This window comes from Melozone crissalis, unplaced genomic scaffold, assembly GCF_028551555.1.
Source record: "Melozone crissalis strain CALT ecotype California unplaced genomic scaffold, PUWL_Pcris_2 ptg000108l_1, whole genome shotgun sequence".
Lineage (NCBI taxonomy): Eukaryota > Metazoa > Chordata > Aves > Passeriformes > Passerellidae > Melozone > Melozone crissalis.
The window spans coordinates 1,102,280-1,117,500 of NW_026535885.1; the positions used below are offsets into that span (position 1 = coordinate 1,102,280).

At 48.2% G+C, this 15,221-nt stretch overlaps 1 protein-coding gene across 8 annotated transcripts in view; it reads right to left on the reverse strand.

The window, feature by feature from the left end:
- Positions 1-3,999: 3,999 nt before the first annotated feature.
- Positions 4,000-15,221, reverse strand: part of SRRM1 (serine and arginine repetitive matrix 1) — an 18,091-nt gene continuing 6,869 nt past the window's right edge. For 2 of the 8 annotated variants that reach the window (XM_054292257.1, XM_054292266.1), the window contains 13 exons: positions 14,440-14,640; positions 13,765-13,986; positions 13,128-13,247; positions 11,361-11,632; positions 11,175-11,255; positions 10,759-10,845; positions 10,028-10,166; positions 9,752-9,793; positions 7,990-8,094; positions 7,104-7,565; positions 5,958-6,135; positions 5,303-5,497; positions 4,000-4,988 (listed from right to left, as the gene is read on the reverse strand). In XM_054292257.1, the coding sequence (XP_054148232.1) occupies positions 4,884-4,988; positions 5,303-5,497; positions 5,958-6,135; positions 7,104-7,565; positions 7,990-8,094; positions 9,752-9,793; positions 10,028-10,166; positions 10,759-10,845; positions 11,175-11,255; positions 11,361-11,632; positions 13,128-13,247; positions 13,765-13,986; positions 14,440-14,640 (2,209 nt within the window). In that variant the 3' untranslated portion in view covers positions 4,000-4,883. The remainder of the gene's footprint in view (positions 4,989-5,302; positions 5,498-5,957; positions 6,136-7,103; positions 7,566-7,989; positions 8,095-9,751; positions 9,794-10,027; positions 10,167-10,758; positions 10,846-11,174; positions 11,256-11,360; positions 11,633-13,127; positions 13,248-13,764; positions 13,987-14,439; positions 14,641-15,221) is intronic. The other 6 variants (XM_054292261.1, XM_054292260.1, XM_054292259.1 and 3 more) reach the window with 6 other exon arrangements.

Below are 15,221 nucleotides of genomic sequence, written 5' to 3' on the forward strand. Positions count from 1 at the left end.
GCAGCCACATCCTGCCTTTGTGTGGGAGGAAGGACGCTCCGGACCCACATCCCTCCGGCCTTCAGCCCCTCGGCGCGGGGAAGCAGCTGTGGGAGCTCAGAGGGATTCCTGACCCCGTCCCGGGCTGCGCTCGCAGGTCAAGGCCCACACCTGGCCCTGGGAGGTGCTCACCACACAACTCCCGATGGATTGATCCTGAATGGGAAAAACCCACGATTCCTACAGAATCTGCCACAACACGAGTGCTGAAGATAATTAACGGCTTGGTGATCAAAACACCTTGCACTGAAGGCTCAGTCTCCTCTCCTGCAGCAAACCCCGACCCGTGGGGAGCTGCGCTCCTGGCACTGACCCCAGCCCCGCTTTGGGGCCAGCACGTTCCCTCCTGCAGCGCTGATTTTTGGGATTATCCAAACCCCACACCAGGCTCGGTACAACCCCAAAGCACGCACGAACGAGCTCGGGTGGCCCCGCGGCTGCGTCACCATGAGTCACCCCCGCCCCAGCGCCGCCCTCACCCGGCCCGGCTGCGGCTGCGGCTGCCCTGACTCAGTGCCCGGAGCTGCCGGATCCCATTACAAAATCCGGCACTCCCAGCTAGGGAACAGCTCCACTGCGTTTTCTCTCCCTGGGAGATGGGCTGGAGCCACACAGCTCCCGTTTGCTGCTGGGCACAGCCCTACACAAGACACCAGCAAACCCCAGAGGAGGCACTTTGTGGCTCTTGATTTTAAATAAAGGATTGGGAAAAAAGGCAAGAAAAATCCAAACCCTCCTTTCCAGCTCCACACAAAGTGTGATCCTCATCTCTTCAGGACAGCTTCCAGTCCACCCCCAGCCTGGTGAGACAGAGCCAAAACCACTTGGGGATGCATAGGTACAAACCTGCAGTGAGAAGTGGTGACTCCTCTGAACATCATCTCCCTTGTTCTCCGGCTTTAAGAGCAATTAAAATCAACCCCACTTTTCCCAGCCATCTCCCCAAGGCTCAATCCACACTCAGGATGGGACAAATGAAAAATTCACCACCTGACAGCCACCAAGGCAGCAAACACAAACCATCTCAAGTGGACCAGAAGATCTCTAACCATGTTGGATGCTCCCTGAGCTCTGCTCACAGCAGGAGGAAACGCTCTGGCTCAAGTCAGAACTAAACTGAACAAGTGATAACAAAGCCAAGCACTTCTCTTCCCCAGAACCTGGCTCAGAGCTGAGCTGTGTCACCACACGGCAGGAGGGACCCCAGATCCTGCTGGACTATCTGATCCTGAGCCAGAGGGAGCCCAGATGAGAGAGGCTGGTACAGGACATCCTCTGTCTCCAGCCACTGTGGGGACCATCCCCAGCTGCTGTTTCACACCCAGCTGAAGGGACCCCAGCAGTTCCAGCCTCTTTGAACTCATCCAGGATTGCTGCACAAAGTTCAAAAGTCAAACTGCCGATTAGTCTGGGAATACACAACTCCCCATCCCATTGTGCTGAGATTCAATAATCTTTTTATTACCCTGGAAGAGATATAATTACTTCCAATAGTAATTTATGAGTAAGACACAACTCCATTGAATTGTCAGTGCTTTGAGATATTGGTGACATCCACAGTGGACTTCAAGCAGACAAATCAAGGGTTTATGAGATGATCCTGTACCAGATCATCAGTTATGACACACAACAGGTGGAATGGATTCCACCAAAACACAGCTCTGTGCCCTGCTGAGCTGCTCTGACACCAACACACAGGGATTTGGAGTTTGGTGCTGCAGGAATGAAGACACAGTGCACAACTGTTCCTCCAAGCCCAGGTCTCTCCCTGCAGCCCTCAGGACATGGAGCAGTGTCAGGTGAGGGAGGTTTTGGGATGGCTCCCAGCACAGAGCTCTGCCCTGGTGCTGGGATTTGTCCCTGGGCTCCCAGGGAGCAGCAGCAGAACAGTTCTGTGTCCTGAGGCAATGCAGGGTAAATCCCTTGGCTCAGGAAGCTCCACAGCACTCCCAGGCAAATTGCCAAAGTCACACAAGTGGAAAAATTTAACAATCCAGCCCTGAGTTTCTATAAGCTTGGAACTGTTGCACACACACCTGCCATTGTCCCAGCTGTTGACACAACAAACATCTTTCTTCAGAAGCAGCTACAGAGACTGACCTGTGACTCACCTCAGCCTCACGCTCACTGCTGAGGACTCAGTTCCATTTCAGTTACACAGCCCAATTAAACTTTTTGTGGAGCTGGATACAATCATCGCAGCAAGTCCCTTACCTAGACCCTGTGTCTGTCACTTCACGAGGGTGGCCTGGGTCAGGAAGCCAAAATTCAGCATGAGCAGATCCAGGATAAAAAAGAAGCGAGATCCAGGTAGCTCCTGCCTCATCACACCAGGGTCATTTCTGAACTACAAATACAAGGATTTAAAAACAGAGAGGTTAACCAAGAAGCTGGAGTGGGGAAGGGATCAGACAAGTTTGGGTTTGGATGAGGGGAGCTCAATCAGAGGATCAGGGGAGAATTCAGTGGTGTCAGGAACAGCAGAGACACAGATGGAAGCCAGCCCAGCATATTCTGTGCTAAAAAGGGTCTGTGCAACAGCAGGGACAGCTCAGGAGAGGAGAGGGCTCATTTCCCCAATTGATATTTAAATGAAATGTTACTACTTGAATGGGTAAGTAGGAAGGAATTAAAATACTAAGCTAAATACAATTTAGAAGTTATATTCTTTTTAAACACTGCATTTAATTGCTCTTTTTAAGCCTACACCATTCTTTATGGATAGATGAAAAAAGAGGCAGGGGGAGCAGCAACAATAGGAACTGCAAGGAGATGGAAATGTGGAGGGAAGGCCTGGCCCATCCAGAGGTCCTTTATCAGCCCTGGAGGCAGGAGATGGAAATAGGTGTGAGGGAAGATAAGCAGTGACTCAGGCCCTGAATGTATTTAAAGAACTTCTATTAGTGCTAAGATTAAAAGGCACTCAGAGGTCACCAAACCCAGGTAGAAGCAAGATTTGGATGATAAAGGAGGAGGCATTAAACCCTGGGGAGCTGCACCCCTGCAGGACATCAGGAAAAATCCAAGTGAGTGAGGATCAGCACGTCCTGAGTCCAGCTCTGTGGCTCCTCAAGCACCAAATTCACCCAGATGGACTTTGAAAAATGCCTCTGTCCAGAAGCTTCTTGGAATTTATCATACACGTTTTAGTAACAGGTGATCCTCAGCATTCCAGCTCTGGAGGAGTTTACAAGCACTTGAGCACACAATGACATTTGTGTGAAGAAACAAAAGGTTCAGCACACAGGGAAGTGGAGAAGGAGCTGCTCTGAAACTTCCCCTCCCAGGCAGGACCTGCCCTGCCTCAGGTCAGACCCTGCACAAGGGCAAGGAAAGATTCATCAATCTCCAACTTCACTGTGGGCACCTCAGCTACAAAAGCACAAAGAGATTCACAAGCACCTTCCAGAAAAACCTCAGGCTTCAGATCTGAGCTGATTTCAGAAACACAGCTGGGGTTTTTACAACAATTCCACAGCAGCAACCCAGCAAGTTTCCAGTGATGAAAAGGGGATTGGAACGGGGTGCTTTGTAAGGTCCCAACCCATCCTGATTCCATAATTATGGAAAGGCAGGGAGCCCCCAGGATTCCTCAGATGAGCTCTCACACCACTACAGCTCCTTCCCCAAGTTAATCAAACCTGCTGTTCATTTCTTGCAGGGCCTTCAAACACTTAACTTGTTCTGACCAGCAATTTTCACAGCAAATATTGAGTTTGAGCTTCTCCATTCTCCCAAAACACTGCCCAGGTAAGGCTGTTAGACTCCTGCTTGGCAGGAACTCCACAGGAGCATCACTAATTAAAAGGCTTTTCCTGCTCCACCAGGCCAGTTAAAAGCCCCAATTTTTCCAGAGCCAGCACAGTGGATCAAACACTTTCTCATCTCTGAACACTCATTAATCCTGCACAAAACAAAGCTGATTAGCAAATGTAAACGTCCAGGTAAAAATAGCCAACATCTGTTTAAATTTAGAAATTTATTTTGTTTAATCCACAAGCTTTATATAGCTTTAGTTAAAAAAACAAAAACAAAGAACAGTGAAAACATGACAATATCCAAAGTTCAGGTTCCTCTAAACTTTCAAAGAACACAGCTCTGAAAGTTGCTCAGACCATTCCGAAGAACCGTAACGAGACAAGATTTATGAATGGGGCAACGACAGCTCACAAACAAAATTTATGGAACTGAAGGAATTATTATTTTTTTTCTGGGTCTGCTGATCATGGAAACTGCCCTTTAAAAAAAGAACATAAAAATACAAATGAAATTCCAGTGTTCCAAATCAACATGTTACATCAATATAAACCCACAGTGTCCTGGTAAACAACATGCTTTCATTTATGTACCACTCTAAATTGCTATTCTTGATTGGCTTTATGGAGACTATACAGGCAACAGTAGAAAGCATTAAAATAGAGATGTATTTCCTTGAATTCTGCAGTGGTTTTACTCCTGGGCAAGCCTACAAACCACAAAGGTTAGTAGCATCATGTAAGTGATACAAAAGAAGTCAAATGAGCCCCTCACAAATTCTGCTCAAGGCTCTGTTGGATTTCAAAGAAATGAGGGAACTGACGGTCATGTTTCAAACCTCCAAAACAAATTCCTATTGCTTCTAAGAAGTCTCACTCTAAATGAAATTATGCTGTCAATGAAAGAATGTCACTAGTACACTGTGGACACCTTTTGTAATGTAAATCCATGCCCTTTGTACATGGTGAACCTCAACCTAGCAATTATTACAACAAATGTTATATTCTAAAGCTCAAACACATTTAGCAATTTGAAATTGAATTCTGAGTACAAACCAAATAAAATGTACATTATATCAAAGGGTTGGCCTAGGAGGGGGGGGACACCTGCGCCTTCCTCATGGACCTCAGGGCCTTCTCCCGCAGGTGCTTTTCGAGGTCATCCAGGTTGTCCTCGGGTTCGCTCTCTGTCTCCTTCAAACAAACACAAAGAGCTGCTTCAAACACCCCAGGCTGGCCAGGCTGAGCCCTGCCAGCACTGAAATCCCCATATGGAATCATCCACCCCAAATCTCACTTTGGAATTGGTTCACTTTCTGTCTCCTTCAAACAAACACAAAGAGCTGCTTCAAACACCCCAGGCTGGCCAGGCTGAGCCCTGCCAGCACTGAAATCCCCACAGGGAATCACACCCCCCAAATCTCACTTTGGAATTGGGGCTGTCAGAACCCCAGCAGGGCAGGAAACACCCACCCTTGACAAAGTCCCAGATTCTTACTGATTCTCACCTTTTTGGGTTCTGTCTCTGCTTCCTGCTCTCCTTGTGCTGAGGTGGTGTCTGCTGGAGCCACAGCAGCAGCTACTGCAGCTGCTGCTGCCTTCTCCTTCTTATGCTTTTTGTGTTTCTTGTGCTTTTTATCCTTTTTATGCTTCTTATCCTTCTTTTTCTTCTTCTTCTTACCACCACCTTCTTGATCTGAATTCTGTAATAAATAATTCAACAGATGTTACAACTCATCTCTAAGGCTTCAAACTTCCCTGGCAAAGAATGGAACTGCCCCTGGGAAACACCTCAGAAGAGGAGGTGAAGACACCAAACAACCTGTTCTCCTCCCACTGGGAATACTCTGAGTTTGCACATAGGATACTGACCATAAATAAGCCCCCCATACTTTGTAGACCATAAAAATCATGTACACTCATGAAATGGGACTTGCCAGAAGTTTGATTTTCTATAGAACACCATTTTCTCCCACACTTGGAGATGTTAAGCTTAAAAAATTTATGTTACAAATATTGTTTTTAGAAGTTTTCAACTAGGAAGAATGACCCCAAGCAGTTTCCCTGCTGTGAATAACCCTGGGGCTGCTCAGCAGCTCAGCCCTCCCATCCAAAGCCTGCCCTGGAACCCAGAGCAGTTCTGCTTTATGGGCAGACAAATACCCTGGCAGGCGATGGGCTCTGAGTTGGGCTCTTGGCCTTTTTTGCAGGTGACCAGTTTGCAGAAGGAGAGCGAGAGCGGGCAGGAGATGCAGGTCCTGGGTGTTTTTTGGGAGCTGTCTCAGGTGACCCCGACGCAGAGCGGGACGAGGACACGCGCCGGGGGCTGGGGGTGGAAGCCCTGGGGAACAGAGTCAGAACAAGGCAACATCAGCACAAGAGCCAAATCCTCACCACACCTGTGCTTTCATTTGGTCAGGCTGCACTAAGAAGATTTAAATTGATTTTAAAAATAAACAGATTAATTGCTTTGCTGGTGTGATAAAAAAGGCAAAACAATCCAATGGTGGAGTGGATCCATAGTGCAGAGGGACAATGCAGCCTGAAAAGCTGTTAAACAACTCTGCTGCTGCTCAGAACTGACTGCTGCCTTTCTGCTTGAACTAAGTTATAATCACATTAAAAGCCAAGAGAACAGCAATGCTATTTAAATGTGCAAGGCTCTCCATTCAGCTACATTTTCCTTCTGAAAAAATTCATAAGCCAGCACCACACTTCTCACAGTCTGCTCAGAAAAGCAGCATCTCACTAAAGCCAAAAATATTTACAATCTTAGCAGTTTATCATGAATGGTCACTTATGGAATTATTTCTGAGCTGATGAGAAGTGTTGGTCTCCTTCCACAGTTAGGGTTAAGACAAAGTTAGGTTTTCTTTAAAGCCAGCAATTAAAGGGAAGGATCTGGGGAGACCTTGTGACACATTTCAGGGTTTTATAAAAAGGAGGGAGAGGAGCTCTTCATGCAGGCAGCACAAGGGGGAATGGCTTCCCACTGCCAGAGACAGGGTCAGATGGGATATTGGGAAACAGTTCTTCCCTGTGATGGTAGGGAAACCCTGGCACAGGGTGCCCAGAGCAGCTGGGGCTGCCCCTGGATCCCTGGCAGTGCCCAAGGCCAAGTTGGACATTGGGGCTTGGAGCACCCTGGGACAGTGGAGGTGTCCCTGCCACGTGGCACTGGAGGGGCTTTGAAGTCCCTTCCCACCCAAACCATTCTGGGATTCTACGATTCCTTAACCACTTCCACTACACTCCAACTAAACAACAACCCCTCATCAAACCCCAAGCAGACAAGATGGGTTTTTTTACTTTGTTTTCTTGGGCTCTGGCGTTCTGGACACCCTCCTGATGGGCCTGCTGCTGGGTGAGGGTGACTGTCTCCTCTGCGGCGACGCCGACGCTCCCCGGCGCGGCGCCGGAGGGCTGGAGGAGGGGTGGGAAGCTCGAGGCCGTGGTGAAGGTGAATGCCTTTTGTTTTGTGGTGGAGAACGTGTTTCCCTGTTGGATCTGCTGGGAGGAGACCCCTTCCTGTGCTTGGAAGACACGGAAGGGGAGCGCCGCTTGGCACTGGGGGAGCTCCTCTGTTTTGGCGGTGGGGAGTGGGAGACTCTGCGCTTGGACTGGGGGGAAGGGGAGGCCCTTCTTTTGGGAGGGGGAGGAGGAGAAGCTGTTCTCCTCTTGGGAGGGGGAGATGGGGAATATCGCCTCTGGATCGGGGGGGAGTATCTCCGTGGAGAGGGAGAACGTCTGCGCGGGGGTGGTGATGGAGACCTGCAACGAGAACAAACGGTCAGGGGCCACCCAGGCATGGCAGTCAGTCAGCAGTGCCCTGCAGAGGGGGAAAAGGACTCTAGAGTTCTTTAAATCCAGAAAGGTTGTGGTTGCCCCATGGAAGTGTCCAAGGCCAGGTTGTACAAAACTTGCAGCTACCTGGGCTGGTGGAAGGTGTCACCACCCATGGCACAAGGTGGGACTGGGTGATCTTTAAGGTCCCTCCCAACCCAAGCCATCCCATGGTTGTGTAACTCCAATTCAGGATCTGCAGCACCAACCCAACAACATCCAGGCCATGCACCCACCACACCCAACACAACACAGCCTCCTCAGCTTCCCAGTGAAGGAACTGGGAGCAGAGCCCTTCTCCCATGCCCAGAGGAGGCCCAGAGCAGGCAGGGGGTGCCCGGGAGGTCGGTACCTTCGGCGAGGCGGGGACGGCGAGCGGCGGCGCCGGGGCGGGGGCGCCGGGGAAGGGGAGCGGCGCCGGCGCGCGGGGGGCGGCGAGGGGCTCCTCCTCCTCCTGCTGCAGAAAACAGGCGCCCATCAGGAAATGCAGCTGAGGCACCGGCTGCTCCCTGCTCTGCTTCCCCTACACAGAATCTGCTCCTTCATGCACCTCAAAATGGAATTCTACTGGGAGCACCGATGGAAAGAAATGTACTTGAACCTTTCTGAAGAGCGTGAGACAATGAGTGTCTGACTGTGCCCCTGAGCCCATCACGGTGTCTATCACCCTGAGCCCACCACAGGTGTCTGACTGTGACCCTGAGCCCACCACATCAGCCAGCAAACAATTCCACATCTGCACAACCTGATCCATCACCACCTTGTAGCCAAAGAAAGACCAAATGGTGGGAATAAATGATGGATCACATGCTGATTTTGCCTTGGGTGGAGGTAATTTTCTTCACAGTGTGAAACTGTGCTCCATCTGAAATCCAAAATTATTTATTTCTTGAAATGCAGTGAAAAAAAACAGAGTGGCTGCTAAACTGCAGCTCTCTGGATCTAAACTGTTCACCAAATGAGCCATTTTCTGCTTTGCAGGGTTTACAACAGACTTCTGGAAGGGGGAGTTTAATCCAACACATTCTTGCATAGAATTTTAAAGGCAAGGAATATTGGCAAAGAGAAATATTCCTTTTTTTAAAAAAAGCAATTAAGATAAAATGACTGGATAAGGGAAAATTGAGAGCAATTAAAAAGCAAAGCAGCTCATTTACATTAAGTGAGATCTGATTTCAAACATGCTGGGTATTGTTCTCCAAGGCAATGAAACACACTTTTATAGATAAGAGTTTGCTCCAAAATACAATGTTCTTTTATGATCCAAAAAACCCCCAGCCTTCAAATGTACCAACTGTCCTAATTAAACATGTATTTATGCAACAGGCAGTCCGTGAATTCAGTGTGTTGCAAAACAAGATCAAAGCCTTTGAATCCCAACCTGTTTTCCATAGAAATGTTTGACAGGATCCATAATTAGGAAGGTCTGCATTGGTGAGGGAGTCATCCTTATCTCCTGCATCATGATGTGTGCTGGGAGTATCTGCTAGCTAAGGCTTAATTACAGCCTGCTCAAGGGTCATTACATCCAATTAATAAACCCATCAAGCTTCCTGCACCTTTCTGTATTTCTAGATCAACACAGAGCAAAAAGTGTCACAAATAAAAAAGTCACTGCTGTTTTACTGATTATCTACTTTCAACGCTTCAAATATCCCTTGAACTGAGGAATGAGAGTTTTGAAAACTCCAATCATCTCTGACCCAGAAGATCAAGATCTTAATTGCTTGTTGCAAGTGTGCAGGAGGGTTTGGAGTCAGTGGCAGCAGGAACCCAACACTGCTCACCCAAAGCTGGGTGTCTGGAGCCAGGAGCCCCTGAGGAACACAAGTGTTCAGCTGTTTCCAGGCATCAGTGGGATGTTAACAGCATCAAAGTTATTGATGTCACAGGCTCATGTGAATTAACAAGGGGCAAGCAGTGAGGGACACAGAGCAGGTGCTGCTCCTTCTGTTTTTGCCAGTGAAATGGTTCCAGGTCCAACACAAGAAGGAGCACATCAGTCTGGATTTCCCTCACTGTGAGTGTGCAAGTCTAAAGGACAAAAGGATGGCAAATGCTTATCCATGCCAAAATAAATGACAGCCTGTTTAAGAGATGAATTTCTAACCAACCTTTTCATCACTGGTGATTGCCACCTCTTTTCCATCTGCATCCTGAGAGCAGTGGAGGGAAAACAAAACAAAACAAAACAGATCTATCTGCCACAATCTGAGGCAAAAATAAACACCATCAAAGAAAGGTGGGAGCAATTTCTGCCAAATGAGTGTAATGGGAAGGAAACCTTGAAAGAAATCTGGGCAGAGTGGGCATGATTTGATGTGTATTTGGTGAGAGTTGCAGAGATAGACATAAATACCAGGAAGGGATGAGCTAAGCTCAGGAGTTACCGAGGGGAGGAATCCTTCTGGCGCTTGCGGGGCGAGGGGCTGCGCGAGTGCGAGTGCCGGTGGCGCCTGCCCACCTCCCCGTTCTTCACGTTCGACCTCTTGGGCCTCTCCTCTTCTGAGGAAGATGAAGAACCAGAATCTGCAAACACAGAAAGAATCACTCTCTGGTAAATGATCTTTGAGACACTGGTCACTGCTGCAGTTCAAACCAACCTCATCTCCCATAAAACAAGAACCCAAAATTTAAAACAGATTGACTGAAGGTGTTGGCTGAACTTAATTGATAAATAAATCTACTGGGTAAAAATACTTCACTGTCCCCCATAAAATTTGGCTAGACAGATAATTTAAAAGGTGAACTGCAGCTGCTTTTTGAAACTACGTGGACAAAAATACCCAAGAGAATTTACTGATCTCAAGCATAAAGAGTCCAAAGTAAGGAGAGATGATGTAATCCACAGCACACAATATTTGTGCGTGATGTTAAGAGTTTAGAAGCGCAATTTTAAAGATGCAAACCCATTAACAAAAGATGTAATGACCTTTAAAAGTCACTTTTATTCCTCCCGAGTAATAATTAAAGTGACCTCATTATGAGTGGCAGATCTGTAATTAAGTTTACAATAGCACTGCACAGCACAGAGCAAATAGTTTTAATCTGTATTTGAACTTAACTACTTCCTGCAAAAGGAAACTACAACGCAGTTTTCAGGAATTTCTGTGCTCCATACCAGATGAAGACTGTTGATTTTGCCTCCTGTACTGACGCCTCTGTTGGACAGAATCTGCTGCAGCCATTTTGCCTCCTTTGTCTTCTTCTGAAAGGACACACAAGGACAGGGCACTTAAACCGGGGATAAAGATTTGCCTAGGCAGGCAGAAGCAAACTTATAGACAGCAGACCAACAGGTATGGGGTTTTCCCCCACTCAAATCTCAGGATAACATAAGGCTGGAATACACTTTGGCTGAACTTTCATTCCAAGCAATCTTGGATAGAATGAGGCAGTAGGAGTGATCACCTTTAGAGTTCTGAAAACTCTTGCTTTCAATGCCAGACTTCCAGAAGGGCTCAGCACTTCACTGCCCAAGTATTTCTGACTAAAAACCCCACACCCAGCAGCAGAGCTGAGAAGCCAGAGCCGTACCTGATTCCGACAATTCTGCTTTCCTGGGCTTGGGTGCTGGCGAAGGAGACTCTCTTTTCTCAGTACTCTTATGCTTGGGCGCTACAAGACAAAGTGCAACAGCTCAGCTGCAATTCACACCATTCCTTCAAGAGGCACAGGTGAACAGCAGTCCCAAAGGGAACCCAGCTGTGACGGTGCCCTCACCCGAGGCCCTGCTGGGCGAGACGGAGCCGCGGCTCTTGCGGGCGCGGTTGGACTGCTGGGGCGTGGGCGAGCGGCGCGGCTTGGCCGGGGGGCTGCCGGGGGGCGAGGGCCGGTGGCGGCGCCGGGGGGGGCTGGCAGAGGGGGACAGCCGGCGCGTTTTGCGGGGCGGGCTGGACACGGGTCTCTTGGGAGGCTTCTTTGGTGGAGAGCGGGAGCGCGACGAGGACGAGGAGGAGCTGCTGCCGGACAGCGAGGCCGAGGAGCGTCTTCTCCTGCAAATCAAAGCCACATCAGCTCCTGCCCGGCCGCGGTGGGGAACATGTCAGCACAAAGAACAAAGAACTGCGGTTGTTTGCAAGCACAGACACTGAGCCACAGACAACAGCACTTCCCAAACATGGTGGACTGCCTGCAACACTCGGTTTGGAGAAGAGGAGGATAATGACCAATCTTTCACAGTTATTCTTAACTATAATAGTGAGCTAAAAATTGTTAGTGTCACCTTCACTGGCTTTCTGTCAATCTATAGGCTACAGCTAAGCTTTGCCCCTGGAAACAATTAGTTTTGGTTGGGCTCTGTAACTTTTGGGTGGTTAAGAGAATTGTCTGTGTTAGCACGTGTCACTTAACGATCTCCAGAGCAGATCTGGGTAAGAGCTTACTGTGCAAGGACACTAAAAAGTTTTGCACCAGGAGGTGAAAATTTCAGACAACTTAACAATTCAGAATCCATCTATTCATCCTTATGTTTTAGTTTTTCATCTTTACTTTGCAATTTTAAAAGGTAGGGCCTCAGAATTCTGCGGCAAAATTTGTGGCAAGTTCTGTTGCAATTGTGTACCTGCAGAATCCACCTTTGGCTGCAGAATTCCTGAGAACCTGGAAAAAAGAAACCCTACCTTGAGTGAGATAAACATTTGCTGAAAGGGTGCTCTTGTACATCTTGCAACATACATGTTTGATACTTTTCACAGTTTTCCCAGTAACTGTGTGAAATGAACATATTGACAAACTCAGGAAATAGTTATCACCTTGTCACAGAAAGGAAGAGAAGTGCTCCTTCCTCAAAAACAACTGCTGTACACAAGAAGCATCACTTTGATTCTCTTCCTATGAAAAGGATCAGAATCTATTCTGTCCCCATGAAGACAAATCTCTATTTTGACACTGCCAAAAGCACATCATTTACTTTGCAAGGCAGCTAAGAGTTTTGCCTCTACAGCAATTCTTATGCTGTGAAAAATGTGACTTTCAACACCAAAGGGCAATCTTCAAGAATCTTAAGAGAACATGAAGAAGAAACATACTTCAAATCCAAATTTAATTGTATGTGATAGAAATACAAGTCATAATTTAAAATTCCTAACAAGTAAAATTCCCAACTCGTTCTCATTTTTTTTCCCCCAGTCAGGAAAGAAAAGCACTAAGACTTAAGCCAAAAAGCCCTAAGGGACATCATGTCAGCCTGTGCTGGGAGCTACCCAGAGCCATTTGAAGAAGCCAAAAAAAAAAAAGCTCTGAAATTGCCACTTTTCAAAAAGGTGGAATTCTCATCACTACCCTAACTCAGAAGAAATCATTTCACATCTGCAACCGTGTTCCCCCACAGCACACTCAGGAAAAGTGACAGTGCAGTTTTTCCATCACTCTGATCACACAACTGCCACTGCTAAGGTGAGATGAACAGGAATTTTGCTAACATAGCTACAGTTCCCTTTAACTTTGCAGGTTTAGCACTTCAGCTGTCTCAAACAGCAGGGCTCTTACCGCCTGACGGGGGATCTGCTCCTCCTGTGCCTGGGTGGGGGAGGCATCCTCCGGGGCGGGCTCCTCCTGCGCGGGGACGGCCGGCGCCGCGGGCTGGGTCGCCTTCTAGGGGAGTAAGACCTGTCACAATCAGAAATTCCAATGAAAAGCAACTATCTAACTTCCAGAGTTGAGGAAATGTATCCTCGGGGCACTGAGTGCAGAGTTGCCTTCCTCCAAGTGCATTGTATCAAGGCAGTATTTAGGTGAGGATGCCAAATGTACAGACACAATCAGGGCTTTGAAGTTTAACAACATCACTCTATTAAGTAGTAGAATAATAAAAAAAAAAGGTAAAGTATTTTTCAACATTTTCAGCATCAAACCCATGTCCTAAAGAAAGGCTACACAATTCTCATTATCAATATTAAGCAGCTGAATTCCTTCTCTGATCAGTGCTGGTCACCATGAGCATCTTCTTATAAATCAATACAAACAAAACACTCCCAAACACAATTATACACCAAATGCATCCTCCTCATTTGGCCCAAAACATCCACAGCTCAACACCTCTAAAAACATCACTGACCAAGAACATTAGGTGGCACCTTCAGCAGAAAATATTCTCAAGCTTCACAGTCAGCCCCTGAAGCCCTACCTTGACCGTGATCTATGGCGCCTTCTAGGTCGGGAATGAGATGGAGAACGGGACCGGGACCTTGACCTGGACTTGGACCGAGATGGGGATCTCTGACGAGTCTTCTCCTTCTCCTTCTCCTTCTCCCTCTCCCGCTCCCTCTCCTTCTTTGAATTACGTTCTGGTGAAGTTTCCTTAGTCTCTGGTACAGGTGGTTCAGGTTTAGGAGCTTTTGGGATATCACTGTCAAAAATAAGGACTTCATTTGTAAGCATATACAAACCACAGCCTGCATTTTAGTAGCTGCCAAGATATTCCCCTAAAACAAACATTCTCCTGCCCATTCTCTGACAAACTGCTCCAGAATTGTGAAAATAGTTAGAATGTGGTACAATGATTCAAAAAGAGTAAGTAACATAGAAGCTACATGATGACAACCAGCTGGAAGTCAACATGACATTGTCACAAGTGTCAATGATGAGCAGGACAATGAAATCACAGTGGTAGCAAAGCACACCGCCCTTAGAATTCTACACAGGACAAAGAAACCTCACTGAAGATTCTTAAATAAATGCTTTGGCTGTTGCAGGGGCACAGGGAAGAGAAGGCATTGCCCAAACCAAGCTCTAGTGAGGTATTAGAATAATAATTCCATTTTTTAAAGGCAACACATGGGTCTACAAACAGAGCTCTCACCTGTTTGAAGCTGCCTCTTGCACAACGGTCTCCTTTGGTTTCATGGAGGGCTCTGGCTCAGGAGTGGCCTCTTTCTTCTCGGGGGCAGGGGTGGCACTGCGGCTCTTGGTGCGGTGGTGGGGGGAGCGCGAGTGGCTGCGCTTCCGCTCGCGGCGCACGGGAGACGATCGCCGCCGCGGGGAGGGAGAGCGGGACTTGCGTCTGGGGAGAGACAGACCACTCACAGCCTGGGGACAGCCAGAGCACTCACAGCTCGGGGACAGACAGAGCACTCACAGCTCGGGGACAGACTGACCACTCACAGCTCGGGGACAGACAGAGCACTCACAGCTCGGGGACAGACTGACCACTCACAGCCTGGGGACAGCCAGAGCACTCACAGCTCGGGGACAGACAGAGCACTCACAGCTCGGGGACAGACTGACCACTCACAGCCTGGGGACAGCCAGAGCACTCACAGCTCGGGAACAGTCAGAGCACTCACAGCTCAGGGACAGCCAGACCACTCACAGCCTGGGGACAGACAGAGCACTCACAGCTCGGGGACAGACTGACCACTCACAGCCTGGGGACAGCCAGAGCACTCACAGCTCGGGAACAGTCAGAGCACTCACAGCTCAGGGACAGCCAGACCACTCACAGCCTGGGGACAGCCAGACCACTCACAGCTCGGGGACAGCCAGAGCACTCACAGCTCGGGAACAGTCAGAGCACTCACAGCTAAGGGACAGCCAGAGCACTCACAGCTCGGGAACAGTCAGAGCACTCACAGCTCAGGGACA